Source organism: Macrotis lagotis, chromosome 4 (genome assembly GCF_037893015.1).
Source record: "Macrotis lagotis isolate mMagLag1 chromosome 4, bilby.v1.9.chrom.fasta, whole genome shotgun sequence".
Taxonomy (NCBI): Eukaryota; Metazoa; Chordata; class Mammalia; order Peramelemorphia; family Peramelidae; genus Macrotis; species Macrotis lagotis.
The window spans coordinates 251,238,356-251,265,711 of record NC_133661.1 but is presented as its reverse complement, the minus strand read 5'-3'; the positions used below and the strand labels follow the sequence as shown (position 1 = coordinate 251,265,711).

General features: G+C 37.1%; 2 protein-coding genes across 3 annotated transcripts in view; one reads left to right on the top strand and one right to left on the bottom strand.

The window, feature by feature from the left end:
• Positions 1-85: 85 nt before the first annotated feature.
• On the top strand, positions 86-27,356 carry COQ6 (coenzyme Q6, monooxygenase). 2 transcript variants are annotated; one of them, XM_074235740.1, is made up of 12 exons: positions 86-290; positions 6,339-6,473; positions 7,629-7,687; positions 8,760-8,883; positions 16,335-16,465; positions 17,795-17,902; positions 17,986-18,048; positions 18,264-18,371; positions 19,394-19,596; positions 19,677-19,792; positions 19,937-20,103; positions 20,995-27,355. In XM_074235740.1, exons 1-12 carry the CDS (start codon positions 116-118, stop codon positions 21,022-21,024), a joined length of 1,419 nt encoding a protein of 472 aa, XP_074091841.1. In that variant the 5' UTR covers positions 86-115; the 3' UTR covers positions 21,025-27,355. The 2 variants fall into 2 exon arrangements, with proteins under 2 accessions (XP_074091841.1, XP_074091842.1); XM_074235741.1 differs by lacking the exon at positions 86-290 and adding an exon at positions 5,400-5,423 and having other exon boundaries at positions 20,995-27,356.
• Positions 21,261-27,356, bottom strand: part of ENTPD5 (ectonucleoside triphosphate diphosphohydrolase 5 (inactive)) — a 36,576-nt gene continuing 30,480 nt past the window's right edge. Inside the window, 2 exon segments of the mRNA XM_074235742.1 lie at positions 21,261-25,802; positions 25,805-25,840. Of these exon segments, the coding sequence (XP_074091843.1) occupies positions 25,692-25,802; positions 25,805-25,840 (147 nt within the window). The 3' untranslated portion in view covers positions 21,261-25,691.

Genomic DNA, 27,356 nt, shown 5'->3' with positions numbered 1-27,356 from the left:
TTTGGCGGATTTTGACAACCTAACTTCCGGAGAAGCATTTCGCGATTGGTGGTCGATGACCCGGAAGTATTCTGGGAGGGTGGAAGGGGCGTAAGGAGCTGCTGCAGTCTCCGCGATGGCAGCTTGTGTCCGGCTGACACGCTCTTTAGTTGTCTCTGGAGCGACCGTGGCAGGCCCGCGACTGCCGGGATTGAGATGGCTGAGCGGCTCCGGAGGGCCGGAGCAGACCGTCTACGATGTGGTGGTGGCCGGCGGGGGCATGGTGGGGACCGCCATGGCTTGTGCCTTGGGTAAGGGACGCAGGCGCTGCGGGGCCAGGGCAGCCCCAGGCCAGGACCCCGTGATCCCTGCCATTTGCAGCGTCAGCGAGGACGGAGTTGAAGCATTTCCCCCCATACTGACGCGGCGAGGCCCAGCGAATTGCCCAGATTCATGAGTGTCAGCGTTACTATTAGAATCCCTGCCTTCTCCTTCCTTCCCCCCATTTTGCTGATGAGGAATTTGAAGTCCAGAGAGGTGACCTGTGAATTGCCCAAGAGACTTAATGATTCGAGAAGAGATTCAAACCCAGCTCCCAGGTCCCCAGCCACTGTTCTTTGTTCCCACTGCTTCACTGCAGAGTAACATTCATGCATTTCATTTTTTTTTCAAAGAATCATAAAGTCATACCTTTTTAAAATTTATTTTTTAGTTTTAAATATTATTATTATTATTATTATTATTATTATTATTATTTTGCAAGGAAATGGGGTTAAGTGGCTTGCCCAAGGCCACACAGCTAGGTAATTATTAAGTGTCTGAGGTCGGATTTGAGCTCTGGTACTCCTGACTCCAGGGCCCCGCCACCTAGCCGCCCCAAGTCATACCTTTTTAAAGCTGGAATAGAAGATGTTTCCAACTTTACCGTTTGATTAGCTCTCATTTTATTTATGAGAAAACTCAGACTCGGAACTTAATTCGTGGTCAAACATACAATTAAATGGCAGAGCTGGGGTTTGAACACAGAATCTCTGACTTAAAATCCAGCCTACTTTCCATTCTGCCAAAATAACTATTTCCAATGAGTCAGTTAATCAGTAAATATTTATTAAGAGTTAAGTTCTGGGAATACAAAAAGAGATGAGTCTCTGCCTTTAAGGGGTTTACAGTCTAAAGAGGGAGATGACATACAAAGCAAGCTATGTATAGTATAAATTGGAAATAATTAATAGAGGAACACATTAGAATTAAGAGGGGTTGGAATAGACTTTATGTAAAAGATGGGATTTTGACTGAGACTTTAAAGGATACCATGGAAGTCAACAGTAGAGTTGTGGGTCAGTCAGAAAATTTCCAGATTCTCTTGGTTTAGCTAGGAGGTCATTTGCTAGATGGCTATTTTAGACAATGCCATATAAGTAGAGTGGAAGGTAGGAGGGAGCTGGGTAATGAAGGACTTTGAATGCCAAACAGTGTGTTTTGTATTTGATCTTGGAGGCAAAAGTAACCATTGAAGTTTATTGAGTAGAGGGAGTGAAAATCAGACTTATACTTTAGGAAAATCACTTTAGAGAATAGAGAGTGGATTGGAGTGGGGGAAAGATTTAAGGTAGGGAGATTCATCAGTAGGCTATTGTAGTAATCCTGATGTGAGGTGATCAGGGCCTGCCATGAGTTTCCTGGCTCATAGGATCACATTTAGATTTGGAAGAAAACTTGAAGGTGTTGTAATCTAACCCTTTCATTTTACACATAGGGTAATTTCTGAAGTCTAGAGAAGAGAAATAGATTACCCACACTTAACCTTAATGGGGGGGGGAGTAGCAAAACAGTGATTTTTAGGTTTTTTGCAAGGCAAATGGGGTTAAGTGGCTTGCCCAAGGTCACACAGCTAGGTAATTATTAAGTGTCTGAGACTGGATTTGAACCCAGGTACTCCTTACTCCAGGGCCGATGCTTTATCCACTGCACCACCTAGCTGCCCCAAAACAGTGATTTGAAGCAAAGATTTTTTTTAGCTCCAAATCTAGTGCTTCTACTTTCCCATACTGTTTGGTGATGCTAGCTCCAACATTTTCATTATGAAAGATGGACATATAGGATAGGTAGTGGTCTCTTTGAACTTGTAAAAAGATCACTTTAAAAGTTCCTTGTAGACCTCATTACTATCTAAAAGGTATTTGTTCTTCTGATATCTTCTAGAGGACAATATATCTTATAGTCCTGAACTTTAATTTTTTCCATTCTTTTAAGAAAGCAAAGTAGTACTTCATGAACATTTTGACCCTTTTATTTTTCTCCTAATCCTTCCCACTTTGATCTTGCTCAAGTAAGTATTTCCTATTCGTTAAGAATCTCTTAATTTAGGATCAGTTAGGTAGCCCAGTGGATAGAGTACTGACCTGAGTTCAGAATGGATCTCAGACACATAACACTTAAACCTAGCTGTGTGACCTTAGGCAAGTCACTTAACCCCATTGCCTTGCAAAAATAATTTTAAAAAATCTCTTAATTCTTTTTAGAGAAGATCATTACATCTTCCAATTTAATGATAGTTTTTTTTGTTTGACACTTTGTTATTCTTTGGATTGATTTACCAGAAAGAATCCTAGATTTATAGTAAAAGGACCTTGTTTGACAAATCTAAGTTCAAATTTCAGCTTTCCTACTTACATCATATATGACTTTGGGAATCTTGGGAAAGAAGACTCTTCTCTGGGCCTATTTCCTATTTCTAAAAATGAAAGGTTTAGTTTAAGTAATCTCCAAAGTAGTTTCCAGCTTTAAATCCTTTAATCCTGTAAACATAATAGAACAAGTACTTTAGAATGCCTGGATTTGAATAATGAGCTTGCCATTTGGTTTTTCAAGTTACAGGACCTCTTGAACTAGTAACAGACCCTCCATGGGCCTCAATTATCTGTAAAATGAAGTTGGACAAAATGACTTTCATGATTCTTTGCAGCTCTAATTCAGTGACTCATTTTTCATTGTCTCTACCTTTCTGTGATACTAATCACTTTGGTATATATGCATTTCACATTCCACTAATTAAAATTTCACTTTCCTCTGTAATAATAACATAAATTTAACCAACATTTATTATGCATTTAGTTATTCAGTCAATCAACAAGCATTTATTAAGTTATTTCTATATGCAAGGCATCTTCTGTAGGGGGATATGAAGAAACACATTCCCTGCCTTCAAGTAGCTTAGATTTTAATGGGGGAGACAAGTTGTACATAAAAGGTATTTACAAGGAACATACAGATTAGATGAAAGGTAATTTTGGAGAGGAAGAGATTAATAGAGGGGGTTACTGGAAAGGAGCCCTATAGGCAATGACATTTGAGTCTGGAAGTCTAAGTAGTGACAGTGAAAAGAAAGAGCATGTCAGTCATGGGGTGGAGAGTGGGGGACCAACAGCACAAAGAACTTGGAGGGAGATAGAGCAGGGAACATTGTGACTGAGGAACAGCAAATAGCTCACTATGGTTGGATCATAGAGTTTGTGCAGTAGAGTTAGATATAAGGAAACTGGAATGATGAGGGGCTGAGTTGTGAAGAGTTTTAAATGTCAGGCTAGTTTATGTTTGATACTCTAGGAAATAAATAAGGAGTCACTGTATTTAACTGAGTGGATGTGTACCTGTGTTTGGATGGTCTGATCAAATTATGTAAATAGCTTTGGTCCTTGTAAGTACTCTGGAATGAAATGGAAAGAGACTTGAGAGAAGATCCATTGGAATATAGTTTGTGCTGGTGCCTGGAAAACTGGAATTCAAATTCAGAGACTAGCTGTGTGAACCTGGCAAGTCATTTTTTTATTATTATATAAATATTTTATTTGTTTTCCAATTACATACAATGGTAATTTTTACCAATTATTTATTTTTTGCAAGGTTTTGAGTTTTACAGTTTTTTTCTCCTCCCTTCCCTCCCCTAACAGAATGCAATCTGATATAGGCTTTACATTTGCATCCATGATAAGCATAGATTGAAATTGAATGTGTTTTGAGAGAAGAATCAGATCCAAAAGGAAGAAAGAAAACATTAGAGATAGCAAAATTATGTAATACATAAGACAACTTTTAAAAATTGAAGATAATAAGCATTGGTCTTCCTTTAAACTTCTCAATTCCTTCTCCATAGATAATATTCTCCTTCACATATCCCTTAAAATTGCCCCTGATTATTGCCCATTATTGCTCCATCAAGGAGCAAATCCATCAAGGTTGATCATCATCTCATGTTGTTGTTAAGGTGTATAATGTTCTTTTATTCTGCTCATCTCAATCCTGTCCCTCATGATTTCTTATAGAATAATAGTGTTCCATCATATTCATATACCACAATTTATGTCATTCTCCAATTGATAGGCTTCCCCTAAATTTCCAGTTCTCTGCTGGGCAAGTCATTTAACCTCTGTTTGCCTCATTTTCCTCTAATATAAAATGAGATAATAATAATACCTTCCTCCCAGGATCATTGTGAGGATCAAATGAAATAATAATTGTAAAGGGCTTAGCACAATGCTTGGCTTATATAAATGTGTGATAAGCAGTTAGGTTTCTGTTTCAGGGTTTCCCAACTAATTTAGACACAGAGTACTTGGGCATGAAATATATTGGCCAGAACTCATAAATTCTGGTTTTCAGGCTCTAGACATATGAAATTACCCCTGAGGTAAAGGAGTGTTGGGGAAATTTTGAAGCAAAGAACTGAAAATACTGCTTCTTTTCATAGAAGAAATTACCACACATATATTTTTTTATTATATTCATCATATTTGTACCATATTATGTGTGCTATATGTATATGTGCATATAGTGTGTACTATACACAAAAATGAAAAACAATTTCATAATTAGTATTTTAGAGAAATGTAGTATTAAGATTTTCTAAAGGAACTTCTATTCCCTTTGTGTAAGCAGTTTGAGAAATGCTTGTGACAGTGTTTGCTTTTACTCTGAGACACATAATGTCTTTCCTTCCATTATCCTTCTCAGATTTTTGTGCTAATGTTTTGGTGTTTGAGGTAGTTATCTTATATTTAACTCTTTAGCATTTTATTAATTTATTAATAATATTAGCATATTATTAATTTAAATTTTCTTTATTAAATAAGAGGGAGATTGTGGGAAGATAATTCTTTTTGTAAACTAGCTCTTAACAGTGCTTTTCCTTTTTGTGAGTAAGAAAGACTATTACAAAAGGATATTTACATACAAATAATGCATTCATTTCTCACCTTATATCTTTACAAATGCTAGGGTTAACAAGTTTGCATTTTCCTTAGCTTCTTACATAGCTGCATCCCCTATAGTCTTATTTTGTTTTCTCTTTTCTCAGATTACAGTTCTCATTTACTCTTTTTTTTTTTTTTTTTTAGGTTTTTGCAAGGCAATGGGGTTAAGTGGCTTGCCCAAGGCCACACAGCTAGGTAATTATTAAGTGTCTGAGACCGGATTTGAACCCAGGTACTCCTGACTCCAGGGCTGGTGCTTTATCCACTGTGCCACCTAGCTGCCCCTTATTTACTCTTTATCTGAGCTTTAAATTAGTCCCTAATAGTCGAACACTGAATATTTCTTAATTGCCTGATTCCTAAAAAAGTGGTAATAGTTCTCCAAAGACTTGTAGTATCTGATGTTTCAATAGTTTTCCTTTTTTCTTCTTTCTTTCTTAATACATTCAGTTTGCTAGATTGAATTTCCCCATTGTTTTCTTTGAAAATTGAAAAAAAAGGAATTTGCTCATTAGAAAGGTTCATTACAGTTGTGGGTTGGGTGGTTCAAATGGTTGAAATGTAGGTGTCTGTTATTGACTGGGGTAGTCCTGTGGTACTACTGTAGTACATCATCACATCATGAATAATTCCTGCATTAAAATCAATTATGATTTTTGTCTAGTACTGAAGGAAAGAAATTATTTTTTTTTTAGGGGTGCCTCAGTCACTGTCTCAGGGAAGTGGCTATATGTCTTTCATGGTGTTAGTATATTGGGGAACAAATGGGATTAAGTTATTTCCTGAATGGTTTAAAGTTATTTGCTCATGTAAAGTCCAGTGAGTAGGGGGTGGCTAGGTGGCTCAGTGGATAGAGTTCAAATCTGGCCTCAGACACTTAATAATTACCTAGCTGTGTAGCCTTGGGCATGCCACTTAACCACATTGCCTTGTGAAAATAAATAAATAAATAAACCCTTAAAAATCTAGTATCAAGTGCCTGAGGTTGGATTGAATTTATGCCCTCTTGACTGTAGGACCAGTGCTCAATCCATTACACCACCTAACTGCCCCCAAAATAATTATTCTTAATATTCCTTCATCATGAAATAAAATTTTGACATTTTTTAGGACATGATGTTCACTTTCGTGACAAGAAAATCCTGTTACTAGAAGCAGGTCCAAATAAGGTTTTTGAGAAGTTGCCAGAAACTTACAGAAACAGAGTCAGCTCCATCACTCCTGGTTCAGCAACTTTCCTTAGCAGTGAGTACAAGATGCTATTAGTGCTTTGGTGTGGTGGTGGAGTCGTTATTTTAGGAACCTGGTACTTAGCTGGGATTATCATATAGGTTTTATTTTTTTAACTTGCTTTGAATGGGAAGTACTTAAAAAGTTTATGAAGTAATTATGGTGTTGGTATCATTAGTAAAATCGTAATTCAACTACCTGTTTCACAATTACTTTGTATGGACTGGAAAGTCATACCTGTGTCATGAGTGGGGGGGGGAGGAGAGGTGTAGATCAGTATTTAAGTATATGTATATTAGTATTTTAAGTATGTGTATGTATATACATACATACATACAGCTCTCCACTTCAGTAGCTGTGATCTCATTCTTACCTTCAGTCAATAACATAAACAGACCATTGATTCTTTTGTTTTTATATAAATCCTCCATAGAGGTTCTATCTGGTATATCAGATATTATTCTACATCTTTTGATATTTTGTGAGAATCCAGTACAACACTTAGTAATCCATTTGTTATCCCTCTCTCTCACTTCACAGCTGATCCAGTTACTTTTCTAATAATATGCTTCTGGAATAATGTACCTTATGCCTCCTCAGTAATATTTGTGAATACTCAAAAGATATTGACATAACAAAATAGTGAGATTTTGAAATATAAGGTGTGCATGGGTGCGCATGCATACACACACACACACACACACACACACACACACACACAATCAAGTTTTATGGCTCAAAGGAATCAGTCAATTAATAAATATTTAGTAAATCCCTACTGTGCTAGTCAGGCATTGTGCTAAAGGAGCACAGATGAAATGATCTTTTCCTCAAGGCTTTATAATTTGAAGGAGATGATGATAAAGAAAAATAGATAAAATGAGTTTTTTACTTCTTCAGCCTTCTTGTTTATTCCATAAACTGCATTTAAAAAAAAAATCTTTTATCCTGAAACTAGCAGGATAGATAGCTTCCCAAAAGATTGTTTTTTATATTTTTCAGGGTTTGGAAATATGTTAGGGTTACTTACTAAAAAGAACACTCCATCTAGTTGTCAGGTCAAGAAAGGATGGAAGTTGGTAAGGGAAAAGGAAAAGGGAAGACTAGAAGGAAAATGAAACCTGGTCATTGATTAAATGTCTGCTTTTCACCTCCTCCTTTCTTTTCTAGGTATTGGTGCCTGGGATCACATCTGCAAAATGAGATACAAACCTTTTCGGCGGATGCAGGTGCCTCAGTCACTGCCTCAGGGAGCTGGCTATATGTCTTTCATGGTGTTAGTATATTGGGGAACAAATGGAATATAAACTTGTTTTGTTTCCTTCCTAGATTATATAAATTATAAATGTTGAATAATTATTAACTTTTGATTAGGCTCCTAGGTGATTAGGCACAGAATGTTGGACCTGGAGTTGGATAGACTCATCTTCCTTAGTTCAAATCTGGCCTCAGACACTTATTAGCCATGTGAACATGAGCAGGTCACTCAGCCCTGTTTACCTCAGTTTCCTTATCTGTAAAATGAACTGGAGAAGGAAATGGCAAGTTACTGCACTGTCTTTGCCAAGAAAACCCCACATGGGATCATGAAGAATTGACTAAGACTGTAGAGCCACTCATGTGAAGAAATAAATGCATTATCTGTATGCAAATTTCCTTATGTACATTTCCTTATCTTCTAAAAGGAAAACCTTTTAGAATTAATTTACAAAAGGAATTATCTTCCCACACTTAACTCTCATACCTGAGGAAGGAAACCCAAACTACTAATATTAAAATGCTAAAATTTTAAGGTACCTCCTTCAAACACCAACTTAACAGCTATTAATTATAATTCTGTTAATAATAATCAGTGATTTTAAGGTTTGCAGAGTGCTTTGCTTACATAATTTCCTTTGATTCTCACAACAAACCTGTGATCCTGGTACTACAGATAGGATCCTCATTTTACAGATGAGTAAACTGAGACTTAGAGAAATGTGACTTTCCAGTGCTTACACAGCTAGAAAGTCCTAGAATTAGAATTTGAATGCAACTCTTCCTGACTCCAATTCTAGCATTCTTTTCAGTGGTTTAGATGCTTTCAAAAAGGTAAACATTTCTAGGGGAATTCCCAGCTCCTTACCTATTTCCTGATTAAGGCAGGACTTTTGAGATGAGGCATGTGGGGATAAGTATCTGTGGAACTGAGGCAAGAACTAGACTTAGCATTTTCTACTTAGGGAGCAAAACATAATTTTAATGGCAGCATTTTTTCCATGTTTTGGCCTTTTAATAAACATTTTCCATTTACCTTTCTAGGTTTGGGATGCCTGCTCAGAAGCTCTAATAATATTTGATAAAGATGATTTAGATGATATGGGATATATAGTGGAGAATGATGTCATTATGGCTGCTCTCACCAAACAATTAGATGCTGTCTCTGGTAAGGACCTAGTTTTTTTTTCATATTTTCTTACGTCACTTGGAAGGTGAACTGTCGACCCCTGGTGGAAAAGGATTTCCTGTTAGCAAATACAGCTTTTTGGATATTTCTAATTGAGTGTTTCAAAGCTATTGTAAACTCGACTTGATTAAACAGAACATAATATTTTTCTTCCCAACCATCTTGTCTCCTCAACTTTCCTGTCACTGTCCTTCTAGTCACCCAGGTTCACAATCTGGGTGTCCTCTTTCATTTCTTTGTACAGTATGTTGTGAGATCTTTTCTTTACTGCATCTCTTGTCTCTTTGTTCTACTTCCAAAGTCACCACACTTGTATGGTCCCTTTTCATCTTATGCAGTTTCCTTCTATGTATTTGCATTCCCACTCAGTTATTGCTTCTTTTATTTCTTTGGTGATATTTCTTTGCTATTACAGATTCATGTTTTTCTAGTCTGCCAATTATTTCTGCCTTGAAGGACATAAATTCTGCTTTCAGAATTCTTACTTTCTTTTTGAATTTGAGAGAGCTTTGGGTAACCCACTGAGATATCAAGTTCCTGGAGAGCAGGGACTACTTTTGTCTCTTTTTTTGTATTCGCAGAACTTGGCAAAATGCTTGGCATATAGTGAGTATAGAAGGCTTCTTTGACTCAACTGTCCTAATTTTGTCTCCTAATTTTGTATGAGCTGCAGCTTTGAAAAGCATGCCATCTATGCCTTTTTCCAAGTTATTGATAAAGATTTTTTTAAAAAAGAGTCAAGGACAACTGGAGATGGAGCTACTTAATGACTGCTCTTCAGGTCGAGCCATTCAACCAGTTTTGAATCTGCTTGACAATTCTGCTATCTAGTCCATATCTCCTTTATATTTGCAAAAATAGCTTTGACAGATATTTTGCTAAATTTGAAGTAAAATAGATCAATGGCATTCTCAAGGGAATTCTGGCTCAGGTTTCTGTAGCACTTTAATATTAGTGAATCATTCTGACATCTATAGCTTTGTTTAATGCTTGCAGCAACCTTATGAAGGTGTTCTTTTTATAGATGAGGAGATGGGGGTCTGAAAGTCAAATGATTTTCCCAGGATCACATGTTCTTCTTACTGATGACTTTTTCTAAATGTTTACTTAATTTTCTTTTAATAATATGACCTAGGATTTTGTCAGAAATCAAAAAGTTAGTTTCCTGGTCTAGAATTTACAAGCTGCACTCTCTTCCCTCTTCAGATAATCCATAAAATATTTGCTATTCTGTATTGTTGCGGTCCACTCTGGGCAGCTGGGCATCAGCCTAATTTACACAGCTCTTTGGGGCGCCACCGGACATGACCTGCATGTTCAATAATGAAAGTCAGCTAGTGAGATATAAGCAAGGAGTTTATTGCAGGTATATGCTACATCTCTGACTCACATAGTTGAGTAAGGGTATATATAAGTCTAATCCCCCTGTATCAGCATTCCTCATCTCCAGCCACTGTGAAAGTGTAACAGGCATGCCACAAAAGGTGTGTATCCTGGAATATGTGGAATCTTCAACAAGATAAGGATGAAAGACAGAGGGATAAGGACAAAAGGTCCTTCCTGAGAATATTCAACAAGATAAGGATGAAAGGCAGGAGAACAAAGAGAGAGAAGGGCCAGAGCTCCTTCCTGAGTTCAGAGCACTCTGATATGGACATTCCTATTGTCCCAGGTCTCAATAACTCTCAGGATGAACTCCTCATGGCCACATACTCTGTCTATTAACCCCTTACACTGTATTATATATTTTTTAAAAATATAATTGACAATTCCAGTTCTTATCTCTACCCTTTGATATTGTTCTTCTGGACTTGAAGACATGGACCCATGTAGGTCAGCTAAATGCTTTCTTACTTTCTCCCCATATATGTTGGGTATCCAAGCTTTACTTACCATTTTTTCTTCTTCAAAAGTTTATATTCTTTAGCAGAACAGAAAAGAAGCACAATAAGAGCTGAGTTGTTTTTTTCCTTCTATACAGTTTTTCATCCCATCCTTGCTCTACTTTGATCCTTCTTTTTTCTCTAGTTAGCTAAAAAGAAAAAAATTGACCCTTAATTTTCCTTGCTATCCTAAATTCTTCTATGCTTCAGTGCTCCTGATATTGATCTTATGGGATGATGCCATGCTTTTGGTCATCATCCATTACTTCACCTTACTTGCAATTGCTGTTCATAAGTCTTTTAACTTTTTTTTTTTTTTGGTAAGGCAATGGGGTTAAGTGACTTGACAGCTAGGTAATTATTAAGTGTCTGAGGCTGAATTTGTGGTACTCTTGACTCCAGGGCCGGAGCTCTATTCTCTGTTCCATCTAGCTGCTCCCGTTCATAAGTCTTTAACATCTGTGTTGTTTAAAGATTTCCTGCTATATCCAGATGGGTCTTTTTAGACAGCTGTCTTTGGAATTATTTTTCTTTGGATCTCTAGAGTTTGACTTTCAAGATTTTCCATAAATCCCAAGCGGATTGTCCCTATAGGATGTTAGTCCTTGGGAATCTGATAAATTCTTTTTCTTAATCTTTTGAAATTTCTCTGGTAATTTAGAGTGCCAATTAGATTTTGTCTGATTTTCTTATTCTTCATAATATTTCTAAGATGGAATAGTCCATTTCCATCCTTTTCCTTCACTAATCAGTTTCTTTTTAAGTGGCAGTTTCCTTTATTCTTTGACTTTTTGAAGGAAGAAATTATTTCTAAGTCAAGCTAATAAGTGATCATTTTGAGTTATTATCTTGGTTTAGCTAATTGAAATTTTCCATGGCTACACTGTAATGCCTTCTGTATTTGTCTATTCTCTTTTTTAGGTCCAAATGGTTTATAATGTGACAATAGTCTTTATAGCTTCATTTTTCTTTACCCAAATAGGTTCCTACACACTGCTGACATCTTTTTTTTTGGGTTTCTTTCCATGATTATATTTTATTTTATTTTTTAGGTTTTTGCAAGGCAAATGGGGTTAAGTGGCTTGCCCAAGGTCACACAGCTAGGTAATTATTGTCTGAGGCCGGATTTGAACTCAGGTACTCCTGACTCCAGGGCCAGTGCTCTATCCACTGTGCCACCTAGCTGCCCCAGTTATATTCTTAATAAATAAACTCCTCTCTCTGTCTATCTCCAATCCTTTTTAACCTGTGTTAATTCCTATTGAATAAGGTATAGCCTTCCAGAATCCTGCAATATTGTCATGGTTTCTACCAATTCTTGGTGATTCTTTTTTTTTTCAGTCTTTTTTTGTGTATTTATTTTATATTATTACAATAATCTTGTTGTGAGAGTAAACATAAACCCCTCTCCTCCCCCCAAAAGATGAGAAACCTCAAGAATAATGAGTCTGTGTTCAGATTCCAATAGCTCTGTCCCTGGGATGAATTGCCTTCTTTATCATGAGTGCACCAAAGAAGTTGCTTCAATATTTTTTCCACAGTTGCTATTACTAGCTATATTTTCCTCCACTCTCTTTCTTCCCACTCTCATTTATTCTGTTCTCTCTCTTCTTTCACCCTGTCCCTGTTTGGAAGTATGGTGTTTCTGAGTACCTTTTCCCACAATCTTTCCTCTCTTCTATTACCTATTTCTCCCTTCCCCTCCCCTCCCATTCCCCTTTATCATCCCTTTCCTCTCATTTTTCTCTAGGGTAAGGTAAATTTCTCTATCCTATTAAGTGTGTATGTTATTTCCTCTCTGAGCCATTTCTGATGAGAATGAAGTCTCACTCATTCCCTCCCTTACCTTCCCCCATTGCATTCCATTGAAAAAAAGCTTTTTCTTGACTCTTATGTGAAATATCTTAGCTCCTTCCTCTCCTTTCTCTTCCAGTACTTTCCTTTATCACCCATTGACTCCATCTTTTTACTATATTATACCTTTATATTCAACACCTTCCTGTGCCTTGTCTATATATGCTCCTTCTAACTGCTCTTATGAATGAGAAAGTTCATATGAGTTATCAGTATCGTCTTCCCATTCAGGAATACAAACAGTTCAACATCATTAAGTTCCTCGTAGTTAGTCCTTCTCATCCACCCCCTTTATTGTTCACCTGAGTCCTGTACTTAGAGATCAAACTTTCTGTTCAGCTCTGGTTGTTTCAATAGGAAAGTTTGAAAGTCCCCTGTTTCGTTGAAAGTCCATCTTTTTCTCTGAATGAGGATGTTCAGTTTTACGGGGTAGTTGATTCTCGATCGTAATCCAAGCTCTTTTGCCTTCTGAAATATCATGTTCCAATCCCTACGAGCATTTAATGTAGATGCTGCCAGATCCTGTATAATCCTGACTATAGAGCCACAGTAATTGAATTGTTTGTTTCTGGAAGCTTTTAGTATGTTCTCTTTGACTTGAGAGTTTTGGAATTTGACTGTAATAATCTCTTTTGGATCTGTTTTCAAGGTCAGTTGTTTTTCCAATGAGATAGTTTTTTCTAATTTTTTGGGGGGGGGATTAGAATAGTTTTATTTCTTCCTGATTTCTTGCAAAGTCATCAGCTTCCTTTAATTCCATTTTGCATTTGAAGGAGTTATTTTCTTCAGAGAGCTTATTTATCTCCTTTTCCAGCTGGCCAATTCTGTTTTTTTAAGGCATTCTTCTCCTCATTTGCCTTTTGTTTTGCTTTTTCCATTAGGCCTAAACTGGTTTTTAACATACTATTTTTTCAGTATTTTTTTGTATTTCTTTCTGCTGATTTGGTTTTCATGATTTATCTGTATCGCTCTCATTTTGCCTCCCAATTTTTCCTCCACCCCCCTTAATTGCTTTTCAAAGTCTTTTTTTGAGCTCATTTGTAGCCTGAGCCCCTTTTCTACTTTGCTTGGAGCTTTTGGGGACAGAACCTTCAATTTTGTCATCTTCTGAATCTTCCATGGGATCAAAGTAATTTGGGGGGTTTTGGTACAGCCTCCTAGGTTTTATGAAAGGCTCTGACTGCTCTCTTGCCTGTACTTTGGTATGTGGATAACCACAGGCCCTCCCCTCTGCCCTGGAGCTGTGAGGAGAGTCCCTGCTCAGCTATGGTAGTATGGGAGCCCAAACTACAACCTGGATCTGAGGGTGGGTAAACAGCTGAGTCCTGCCCCAGGGAGAGCAGAAGGACCTCTGCCATCTCCCCAGATCTCACCAATTTCCGCTGCAGATTCTCACTGCAGTGCTGCTCTGAGGCTGGTGCTCGCTCTGTGCTCACTCTGGTGTGGCAGAGTTCTCTCACCACCCCTTCAAGCTGTTCCTGGTGATCCCTGTTTCAGGAGATCTAGAAACTGCCCCCTCTGCCACAGACCCAGGCACACCCCGAGGGGTCTATGTACTTAGCCTGGCTGCCCTGAGTTGTGGCTGCAGCTGCAGCTGCTGCAGAGGCCTTTTCCAACCCCCAGTCCTGGTGAAACAGTCCTTTTCTGCAGAACTTCTAAATTGTCTTGGACTGGGAAATTGTATCACTCAGTCTTTCTGTGGGTTCTGCCCTTTTAAATTTTGGCTAGAGCCATAATCTGATGACTTTTGGAGTTTGGGGGGAATAAGTTTCCAGGAATTCCTGCCTTCTTGCTGCCATCTTGGCTTCCTTGGTGGTTTTTTTTGAGATCATATTTGCCTTATTGTATTAGTATCTTTTGTTTTTTTTGTTACCCAGACTTTGGGTATTTGTGATCTCAGTAGATAGACCAATGGCCCAACCAAACTTGGGGAACCCACTAAAGACAGTCTCTGCATCTCACAGCCTGTCAGATCCCAAGATCCAGCTCACACTGCCCAAAACCCACCTTTGGTTTGATATTCCCAATCAGTTGAATAGATGACTTCACTCCTGTCCAGGTTGTACCTGCTATATTGTACTTTGAATCCCTATACTACTATCTTCTTTGAAGTAATCATTGGCCAGGAACATGGCTACTCACCCTGCTTTAGATGTCCAGAGAGTTACCATGCTTACCTACAATCAGATACATTCACCTGTTATATATAAAACATTATTTTATATACATAGAAACATAAGTTGTTTTTTAAGTCAGTATGTATTCTACAGGAATCCTTACGTATTATTTATTGGCCCCATTTCTATTTGTTTGATTTGATACCACTAGTCTAGTCTATTTACATATAAAATATGTGTGATCCCTCTGAAAAGTGACATGACAGTGTTTTTTGGATGGAATCAGAGTAAGACCTTTGCCACCACTTCTCTTCTTTCAGCCTCCTCAGCTATCCCCAAAATTGTATAGTACTGCTTGATACTTTTTTCAGGCTACATTACCTTAATTTCCAACTTATTGTGATCTGCCTAATATACTTTCTTTTTAAAAATCTTGATAGGTTTTTTTAAAACATAGTGAATACAGATTCCCTTTTCATCATCTTTATATCCATTTTATTTTAATACCTTCATAACTCAAAATATCCCTAATCTTGTTTCTGTTCCCTCTGAATTAAATCCTCCAACAGTGATCTTATAACCAGTCTTTTTTCATGACCCTTATATATGATGTCTTTTTTTTTTTTTTGGCCAGGCATTGCCAAAGGTTAAGTGACTTGCCCAAGGTCACATAGCTATCTGAGGCTGAGTTTGAACTCAGGTCCTCCTGACTCCAGGGCCGGTACTTTATCCACTTATACCATCTAGTGCCCCTGATATGTCTCTCTTCTAAAAACTTTATCAACTCTAGTTGTTAAAAAGGACAGGCTGCAGGGGTGGCTAGGTGGCAGTGGATAAAGCACCAGCTCTGGAGTCAGGCATACCTGGGTTCAAATTCAGTCTCAGACACTTAATAATTACCTAGCTGTGTGGCCTTGGGCAAGCCACTTAACCCCATTTGCCTTGCAAAAACCTAAAAAAAAAAAAAAGGACAGGCTGCACATATCTCAGTCTTCCTGTTAGTATCCATCTTTGCTTTATAATCAAGTCACTTTACCACTTTGAAGTCCTTTTAATTGTCTTCCAAGCAGTTTGGATTTACTACTTAGAATTTTTTTCCCTGTTTTCTTTATTCTACTTGGTATTGTGTTTGTTTTTCTTCAACCTCTTTTTTTTCTTCCATTACTTTGTCTGGTACTTCCCAATTGAAGGCAGTTTTGTGGTCATTTTTTAATGATGACTGTATCCATTAGCTTTTATGTTTTCTGTAATGTTATTGAAGCCTATTATCTCATCATTCCATCTTTTCCTGCTCACAGCTAAGAGTTAAATATCATGTTCTGCTATCTTAAGAAATTATTTTTAATTATGTTTTTGCTCTATACTTTCCCCTATTGTGAATGTTTTTTTCCTTCTCAAGTTTCCTTGTATTTTTGTCTGTATATTATCTATTTCCCTTGTCACATGTAAGCCCCTTGGGGGCAGGAACTCTTTCATTTCAGTCTTTGTATACTCAGAAATGCTTAACATATTTGTTAATTGCTCTTGTGTGTATTACTCTCTAAGTGTTTTTATTTCTTTTTTCTTTCTCTTTCAGATCAGGTGGAGGTTATCTACAGAAGCAAAATAATCAGCTATACCTGGCCTGGTCCATTCCTCAATGCAGAAACTAGTCCGTGGGTTCAAGTTACTTTAGCTGATGGCCGCCAGCTCCAGACCAAATTGTTGGTAATTAAAGCTTTGTTTTTCTCTAGGATTTGTACTTGTACATACCTTATCCTGTGGTTTTGGTTCTAAGCTGCTTACTGTGGATTAAATTGGGTTGCTAAGGATTAGAACTGAAGAGGAAATGTCAGAAGGCTGGGAAGTTTGTGCTTCTCCAGCACTACAAGGATGTAAATGGAGTACAGCAACTGGAAAAGGTAGGAAGGGGAAAGATTTTGAAGGCTTTAAAAGCCAAACAAGGGACTTTATATTTGATTCTGAATGTGGTTGCATGGGAGGGTGACATGGTCAGATCTGATCTTAGGCAGATCACTTTGACATCTCATTGGACAATGGACTGAAGTCATTGGGTCAGATGGGGAAATTTTTGAGGCAGGAACACCAAACAGCAGGCCTTTGCAGAGAATGAGTTCAGTTTGATTTTAAGATGGTCTGAGATATGAAGTTTGGTGCATTAGGTGGTTTGATATGTGAGACTTGAGGTCAGGAGAGAGGTTAGGCCCACTCAAATCTGAAAATGTGCATAGAGATGATAGTTGAATCAATTAGAACTGATGAAATTAAAAAAAATAATATAGAGGGAGAAGAGGACCATGACAGCACTTTTGAATTTTTCCTGCCCTGATTTTATCTTAGGGTATTTGAATATATTTTTGATGAAACTTTTGGATTCTGAGTGGTCCATTGCACAACATCAGCCCAGATACATTTGGAAAGGACCCATGTGTACAAAAATATTTATAGGAGCTCTTTTTGTGGTGGTAAAGAATTGAAAATGTCTTATCAATTGAATAATGACTAAACAAGTTGTGGTATCTGAATATAATGGAATACTAAAGTTCTACAGGAAATGATAAGCAGGAAAAACCTGGAAAGACTTACATGAACTGCTGCTGAGTGAAGAAAGCAGAATCAGGAAAACATTGTACACAGTAACATTGTGTGATGTTCAGCTCTGATAGACTTAACTCTTCTCAGCAATACTGTGATTAAAGACAATTCCAAAAGACTTGTGATAAAACATGCCATCCATATCCAGATCAGAGCATACTATTTTCATTTTTAAATTTTTTTTCTTTCTTCTGGTTTCCCCTTTTGTTCTGATTCTTCTTTTACAACATAACTAATATGGGATTATGTTTAACATGATTGTATATGTATAATATATCAGCTTGTTTGCGATCTTGGAAGGAGGGAGGGAAGGAAATATTGTGTAAAAATGAATGTTGAAAACTATATATGTAATTTAAAAAATACTATTAAGATTTTTAAAAATCACCCTTTTCAGAAAACAAAAATTAAAGGACTCAGTTGGCTCTTGTTCCCATGCAGATTGGTTCAGATGGTCAAAACTCAGGAGTACGGCATGCTGCTGGAATCCAGAATGTTTGCTGGCCCTATGATCAATCAGCTGTTGTGGCCACTTTGCACTTAAGTGAGGTAAAGTTTCTTAGCCAATATCTGGGAACTGCTTGAACTTATTACAACATTAGAACCCTTTATCTTTTTACTTCCTCTTTTAGGCCACTGAAAATAATGTGGCATGGCAAAGATTTCTTCCTTCTGGGCCCATTGCCTTGCTACCGGTAAGAATCCCCATTCCTTCAATCTTTCAAAATTTTGCCTACTTCTACTTTTGTTCTAACTCCCCTTTCCTTTATACCTGTCCTCAGTCTTTTTCTGAAACTTCCCTTTTCCTGTCTGTATTTTCCCCTGACCTCCCAACTTATGCTTGATAACCCTTAGGAATTGATCAATCTGTTTCTTGGCTTTTATGTTAATTCTTGTTGTATTGAATCAGCTTTCAGACACTTTGAGCTCCTTAGTGTGGTCCACGTCTCACGAGCATGCAGCAGAACTGGTCAGCATGGAGGAGGAAAATTTTCTGGATGCCATTAATTCTGCGTTTGTGAGTAGTGGTATTTTGATTTTTGACTTTTAATTTGATTATACTGACAGCTAATGAGATAGATTTTGGTCATGAGAAAAGGAGGCTCCATAGTTTCCCATTTTTCTTCGTGTGCTGGTGTGGGATATAGGAGCAGAGCATTTGTGGAAGTCAAGAAACTGAATTCTAGTCATGACTTTGCAGTCTCCTGGGCCTATGACCTTGGAGAAATCATTTCACTTCTTAGGGCTTCAGTTTTTTAATCTTTGCACTAAGGAGTTAGTTGAACCAGATAAGCTCCAAGGATACTTTCAGCTTGGATGTTTTCTATCTCTATAGTTGATGGAGAAGCAGAAATAGAAACTCAAGGCAACTTCCTAGTTCCTGATTTGTATCAGTTTAGTGCTCCTAGAATGGACTAATCTGAGAAGAGTTCAGCAGTAGCCTATCAGTTTTGACCATTGCTATGGTATCAGATTATCTGAGTAAGTCCCTGATGCTATAAAACACCCCAAAGTATCTTTTTTTTTTTTTAAAGATTTTTCAAGGCAATGGGGTTAAGTGGCTTGCCCAAGGCCACACGGCTAGGTAATTACTAAGTGTCTGAGGTCGGATTTGAATACCCCAAAGTATCTTAAGGGGTTACCCTAACTACAATTATCTTCCAGACCATATAGGTTCAGGGGCATTGGAGAACATGTGTCAGGGCAGGTTTTTTTGACTTCTGTGGTTCCAAATAACCCACTAGTGAATTCAAATCAGTTTACAATGAAGTGCCATATAACAGAAGCAGAGAGAGTTTGGAATAAATTTCAAGATGACCTCCAGGGTATCTTGCTTATTTTTTCAGACGTTGTTCTTGTAGGATCATTTCATTGTCTTTATTTTATTTTCCAAGTGTAGAGTTTAGATAAGGACCAGTTTGGGCCTGTTAGATTGCATGATCCCAGTGCCTAGAGTTCTTGTCAAGTGACTTTACAGTTTTAATCTCTTGGCACTCACTGATTAAATGCTATCCTATGTTTGCTTTTTGCCCTGTTCAGTGGAGTGATGCCAGTCACACAGATTTCATTGACTCTGCTGGATCCATACTGCAGTACGCTGTCACACTGCTACAGCCCACTAAATCCTCAGCCCGACAGCTACCTCCAAGTGTTGCCAAAGTGGAGCCAAAAAGCCGAGCCCTGTTTCCACTTGGTTTGGGGCATGCTGTTGAGTATGTCCGACCTCGCATAGCACTCATTGGGTAAGGATAGGAAAAAACAGAACCAAACTTTTTTCTCTTCCTGAATAGGAGGCTAGACCGGCTTTCTGCTTTCTGTTTAGGGATGCAGCACACAGAGTCCATCCCCTAGCAGGGCAGGGGGTCAACATGGGATTTGGGGATATTTCCAGCTTGATTCGTCACCTCAGTGCAGCAGCTTTTAATGGGAAAGATCTAGGTAAGGATTCAGAGCAGATTCCCTTGGTATGTCGATTCCTGTGTCATAAAAGGGCAGATGGTCAGGTCAGACCAGCCCACTGATATGAATTGAGTTTACTGTGAGACAGTTGAGAGCATTCCAGTTATTTCTTTTTCTCTTTAGGTTCCTTGAGCCACCTTACAGAATATGAAACAGAGAGACAGCGTCACAACGTCTCTCTTCTTGCTGCCACAGACTTGTTAAAGAGGCTTTACTCCACCACTCTTTCTCCTCTGGTGCTGCTAAGGACATGGGGCTTGCAGGCAACAAATGCTGTTCCTCCACTCAAAGTAAGAAGGGCCACTGACTCCACATGAAACTCTGTGGGGACTCTGGCAGACCTGGAGATCTGGGGCTAGACCTTCACTCAGCAGTCATTGAACTGACCTGGATACATTTACTCATTGGTATTAGGGGAGGAGACATTTTCACAAGTTGGGTAAGGATGCTGTGTTAACAGGTATACATTAGGAGAGATGAAATGGACTGATTTCTTTTAATTTCTATTTAGGTCAAATAAAAGTCAGCTTGGGGGTGGCTAGGTGGCACGGTGGATAAAGCACCAGCCCTGGAGTCAGGAGTACCTGTGTTCAAATCTGGTCTCAGACACTTAATAATTACCTAGCTGTGTGGCCTTGGGCAAGCCACTTAACCTCATTTGCCTTGCAAAAACCTAAAAAAAAAAAAAGTCAGCTAAACCTTAGAGGAGAATATTAGCTAATCTTTATGTAGCACTTTAAGTTTTGAAAAATACTTTACAAATATCTCATTTTATCCTCCCATGACTCTGGGAGTTAATTACTATTATTATCCCCATTATACAGATAAGAAAACTGAGGCAGACACAAGTTAAGTGATTTGTGCAAGTCACACAGCTGGGATGTGTCTATGACTTTAATTCACTTTGCTACTTACCTATTGCTTAGGAAGGTAAAATAAATAATTGTTCAAGGTTCTTTATTATGACCCATGGCCAAAACTGCATTGGCCAGAAAGCCTTTGCATCCCTCTGGCCCCTATGGACATCTTTGGCTAAATAAGATCTGGAAGGATGAACTGGCAGAAAAATCGAAACTGGCCTTTGTTGTTGTTGTTATAGCATAGGTTTGGTTTCAACTTTCGATTCTGTAGGGTTGTAGAAGTGTCATTTAAGTTACCTTTTTTGTTTTTCTCCATACCAGGAACAGATTATGGCCTTTGCAAGCAAATGAATACCCTATTTCCCGGTCATTATTCTGAGGAAGAAAGACCAGATAGACTGCATAGATCAAATAAATTATTTTTGAAATTGTAATAAACTTGCTATTAGTTATAGTTGTTTTTTCTTTGATGACAATTTTAAATGCAAAGAATTTTTCTCTGTGTCCTGTTAATTCATTTGGGAGTATTAATAACTTGCTATGATCTGGATGCATCAGTAGAAGAAAAAAAAATTCAAAATCAAATGATTGGTGGAAAATAGCTTTTTATTATTAAAATAGACACCAGAGTACTGCCCAAGTAATTTTTTTTCCTGATAACCATTAGCTAAGGACAGTATTTCTGTTTTTCACACCATATTTCAGTTTGAGTTGAGAACTGCAAACACTGAGTTGACATTTTTAATAAAATTAGGAATTTAAAAATTAACAATAAAATTAAATATAAATTACTTTAAACTTTGCTATAGTTGTGCTGAACTTTCTTAAGAGGAAGTCAGTTCTTGTTAATGTTGGTTATCACCTCCTCACATCAAATTACAGCTTCATTTATGGTTCCCTCTCTGGGAGGTCACATTAAAACAATAAATAATCTCATTGCACAGGTTTGAGGAAGTCTGGAACCAGTCAAAAGGAAATTATGATTAGCAGCAAAAGTTATGCTCATGTTGACATGCAATAAACACTCCCTTAGCATCTCATGTACAATTATTATAGTCCAGAGCTCCTGAGATTGAATGAAAAAAATTACATCTTTTGTAGTCCTAGGCCCAGGTAACTACTTTGCAACCCAAGGGTTTAAAATCACTAAGGAATTTATATGGAGGCAAGTGATAAAAGTCTGTTAGTTCTTTTAAGCCTTTGATAGGTTGAAACCACTTAAAAGATTAATATAAGCACTGGCACAAAATTGATGTTTTGGGCTTCCCTGAGAGTCTCAAATATTTACTTTAAACCAAACAATAGTATCCAAGATGTTAAGAGTCAAAGGACTAACTTGCCATATCACTACAGATTTCTAGTGTACCACATTTTTGTCTCTCCAAATCATTTTGCCTATATTTTATTATTAATCTGTATGAAAAGGAAAGAAAAAAGGTGTGTTGGGCAGTGCTAAATTTTTCTTTGAATAATTCCCAATATCTGGGAAAAACTAAATGCATGAGCTTAGCCTTTAAGGAAAAATTGATGAAACATCAAAAACAATCTTGTAGGATAACCTTTCAATGGGCTTAAGTTCAAATCTTTAATTCACATTCTGATGGATAAGAAAGCAATCTACTTCTATCTAAAAGCCCATTATTAGAGTTAAAGAAAAAAATTACTGAAGAGGTGGTGCTTTAGTAAAATACACAGCAGAATCTTATGTCTAATAAATTTTCTAATAGATGGCTAAATAAAATCTGCCAAGGTCAAAATGAACTAGTAGAGAATTACTGCCAAGAATTTTTTTCTCAAAGGGAATAACTAGCATGAAAAGGGAACATCTACAAAGCTGGTACATAATCAGAAAAGTAGTTGATCTAGAAAAGAGATTGGGAAACAGTTTCCTAAGAACCCCAAAATCAATTAAAAAGGGATTTTAAAAATATATCAATGGAAGAAACCAGCTATAATAATTGGTAGAACTCCCTTAATGATTATAGGACTTAAAAAGTATGCCACTAAAGAATGAAAAAGATTCTCTTATCTCCACGCTAATCTTTTGCATTATGTTTATTTTAATATATCCCTACCATATTTTAATTTTGTGATAAATTTAATATCATTCCTACTGTATTTTAAGCAATTTAAGGGAGTGTCTTGCCTTTACATCTCCCTTAGCACCTTTCATGATACAACAGTAGTACACAGTAAACAAAGCATGATAAACCAATGAGGACAAAGACTGATTGAATTTTTTGAAGTTATTAGGAAAATTACTATTCCTGAATTTCCCTCTGAAATGAATGGGTTAAATGTGTCAGATTGCATAGCTCACTATGTTCTAAGAATGACAAAATCAATGTAGGTATGATATGAATATTGGGATCTGGTGGCATCATGCTGAATTTTGAAAACTCAAGAATGAACATGGAGGAATTATTGGCCAAAATCTATAATTTTTTAAAATTAATTTTTACCCATTATGATTTATTCTCTAATATTTCATTGGAAGATAAAGTTCAATGATTCACACTTAGAAACTAAGAGGCACCCAAGTATAATTTAAAGAATTGGTCTGATATCTCTACAATGAAGGTCATATGAGCTTTTTTTGCTTTAGGGGAAATGGATGAACAAAAAAAAAATAAAGTTCTAGAAAACCAACAGAAAGAATTTATAATGTTGTTACAGATGACTTCTGCCACTGTCCTGGGTGATTAAAAATGTGACCTCTGTTGTTTAGGATGCAAAAGAGGGCATAGTGGTAGACTATTAAAAAATGGATCACTAAATGAAGAAAAAGGTCACTTGGTCTCTGGAACGAAGTCATACTAAATCGGACTTCACGCATGGGTTCCCCTTTTTTTGCTTACCTACTCATTGGCAGTTCAGTGACTCGAATGCTGGGTCTGGGTTCAAGAAGAAAATCAGCCTCAGACACATAATAGCTATTAACTTTGGATAAGTCATTTACCCTCTGCTTGCCTTAATCCACTGGAGAAGAAAGTGATAAATTCTTTGTCAAGAAAACCTCATGATCAGTGTGTTCCATGAAATCATGAAGAGTCAGACAGGACTAAATGACTGAACAACAAAACTTCCCTCACAGATAAAGGGAAACCAGTGGATATGAGTCAACTGATTAGACTTTTGCAAAGAATTAGACAAAGCTCCCTGCCAAAAGCTACTAAAGCAAATAAATTATTTTTGGATTTAAGAGTTATTTTCATGATTTGAAAACTGAATTAGAATGAGAAAATGGGCACTTTTCTAAATGGAGAAATTGGGGGGGCCTGGAAAGAAATTACGGATTGATGATAAAACTGGCATCTATAAGTGATCTGGGCAAGAAATTTTGCCTTAAGTTTGCAGAAGGTAAGTTCTTTTAGAGGGAAAGCAACTATAGACAAAATGAGAATATATGGGAAGCAGTTTGCAAACCTTAAAAAGTTAGCTGTTGTTATATCTGAAAACTTTAGTGAACAAGAGTTTTATCTGATAGATTTGGTTAAGGATAAGGTATGGTACTTGGATAAACAGTTCAAACATGAAAAATCAAGAGACCTTAGCAATTGGATTACTATCTATGAATGGGTTATAATCTCTTGGAAGACCATAAAGATCGTTACCTAAGAATGCTGACCCTAATGTATTTTCTGTAGCCAAAGAGGCAACCATATTGAGCATTATCCAAAAAGGTACTGAAAATAAAACAAGACTTTTTTGCCCTATGACAACTAAAATAATTGGTAAATAAAAACATAAGACTGGGAGAAGACATGATTAAAATCTATAAAAATATAAAAAGCTGTAGATGAGATGAATATACATGGATGTACTGGAAATATGGAAATCAAAGTGGGTGCTATCTTTGAAAACTTTTTTGAGGTAAGTTTAGGTAACAAGCATATAGAATCATAGAATTTTAAAGTTGAGTTAGTGGAGAGATGAGATATATTACCTACCCCAAGCACTGATGCAAATAGAAAATACAGATTTTTAAAGATTTGCTTCAATGAGTGCTTAAGAGTCAGAAATACATACTAAGAGCATCTCAAATTCTCAAGATTAACTTTAAGAAGACAATAATGTCTGACAGCATTTCCCTCAAGACTGCTTATTGGCAACAAAATAAGTTGGATAGACCAAATATACTCATTAGAAAGTACCAGCTTAAAAGATGTGAGAGACAAAAGAACAATCTATTCTTGGTGTCCTGCTAAGCTTTTCTTTGGAATGGATGATCAACATACATGAATAATAAGTTGAATGGACTCAGCCAGAGGGAAGACAATTTCTGTTCCTAAATATTGCACTTAATACATATTGGAGACAATCATAAGATTGCATGTGAGACTTTTATCACAGGAATTCCCCTGTTCTAAGATTTGGAATGGCCGGCACAAGGCACTCTGCTTGGATAGAGATTGTTGACTAGACCTGGGCAGGACTATACATGATTTCAGATATGAAGTCATTCATTGATAAGTAGATTTTTTTTAAAAAAGGCCTAAGGGTTCCCCTTCCAAGCAAAAAACCAAAAAAGTCAAGCTCTCCTCCCCAGTAAATTATTGTTGAACATGTTATGGGATTATAAATGAAACATTTTAACATGCAGAAAAATTGGAGCTTTTCAAAAAAGATGGTAATTCCAAATGGTTTTTCTCTTAGTTTTCTTTGGTCCCACACAGTTTGTCCAGAATTTGGTTCTGAAGACTGTTTGGGATGCAGAGTTGATTTTAATGGTTTGTTCTTGGGAGCTCAACCCAAGGGTAAAATTCCTAATCTACCCTTTTTGGCTGATGTAGCTTTTTGACAACATAGAAAGAGGCTCAAATGCTTAAGAATCTAGTAATGGCTCCAAACATTCAGAGGTCAGGTTACAGCTCACATTAAATGTGTATAATTAATTAAACAGAAATTTTAAGAATCTAGATCAAATCCCATCTACTAATTTCTCTAGCTCCCCATGAGCTAGCTGCTTGGTTTTTGGTCCATGGCATTCTAGACTCATTCAGCAATGTGAATGAGATTCACTTTCTTCTGGAAAGGTCTTTGATTGGCAATTGTAGTCCTTGTAGGAAGTACTTGGACCTCAGTGAGAAAGGTCTAGAGACTGCAGCAGATGAAAGGTAGCACCCAGGGCCCAGCCAGTCTCTATGTTATTCACTTTCTTTGTAAGCTATGGAAAGAACAAAAAAAAATCCAAGCGTTTTCTTCTCATTTTCAATCGGCAAATTTAACACTTAGTAATGTGCTAATTCTTAGCTAATCAAATCTAGTTTAATTATATGCTGAAAGTCAGAGCAAATGACCACCTTTAACCCTTAGAAGCTTCTTTGCTTCTAAAGCTGGCCTAGGGACACAAAGAGTTGTCAATTATGAGGCTGTCCTATAATTTTGGTTCACTTCTTTGTAAAGGCAGGGCTGTGTTGCTGAATGGATTCCATAAAAGGCAAACTTGGAATAGCCTCGAAACTCCAGAGAGGTCCTAAAAGCAACAAGCCCCTCCAGGCATCCTGTAAAGAGATTGTTATCTACTATTGACTTGGATTTATACACTAGGGACTGTTTCAGAACTAAAATGGACTCTGGGAATAAGTAATCATTACACTCAAATGTTTGCCTACATATAATTTTTACAAATTATACAGAAAAATGGATCCTAGTACTGGTAGGAATGGGTAAAGTTCATATATTAATGATCCATTAATGTTAATGAATTAGTTATTAATACTTCAATAATTTAAGAGTCTGTGATCTCATCACTTCTTATATTGATGCAAATTTAAATCCCTTAAGTAGATGTTCTTCCTCAGATGTTGCTGCTGAAAAATTAATCACTGGAACTCAAATTTGGTCCTTCTAACTCTGCTATGCCATAGTTTGTCTTTGTTTCTATGAGAAGTCATGGGTTAAAGTAGATAGATCTAATGTATGTGTAGATGGGTTCTAATGCAATAGGCAATAGCCTATGATAACATTTCTACTGGAGAAGCAGTAATATGTTCTTTTTGTTACTTATATGACACCATTTAAAAAGTCCATGAGGCCAAAGGGTAACAAAAATGTGCATACCATTTGATCTAGCAATACCACTACTGGGTCTATACCCTGAAGAGATGATTAAAAAAAGGTAAAAACCTCACTTGCACAAAAATATTCATAGCTGCCCTGTTTGTGGTGGCAAAGAATTGGAAATCAAGTCCTTCAATTGGGGAATGGCTTAGCAAACTCTGGTATACATCATGGGAACACTATTGTTCTATTAGAAACCAGGAGGCATAGGAATTCAGGGAAGTGTGGAGAGATTTGCATGAGCTGATGCTGAGTGAGATGAGCAGAACCAGAAAAACACTGTATCCCCTAACAGCAACATGGGAGTGATGATCAAACTTGATGGACTTGCTCATTCCATCAGTGCAACAATCAGGGACAATTTGGGGCTGTCTGCAATGGAGAATACCATCTGTATCAAGGGAGAACTGTGGAGTTTGAACAAAGACCAAGGACTATTAACTTTAATTTATATAAAAAAAAACCTGATATCTTATTGTCTGATCTTGTGATCTCTTATACTTTATGTTTCTTCCTTAAGGATATGATTTCTCTCTCATCACATTCAATTTGGATCAATGTATACCATAGAAACAATGTAAAGACTGGCAAATTGTCTTCTGTGGGGGGTGGGGAGAGGG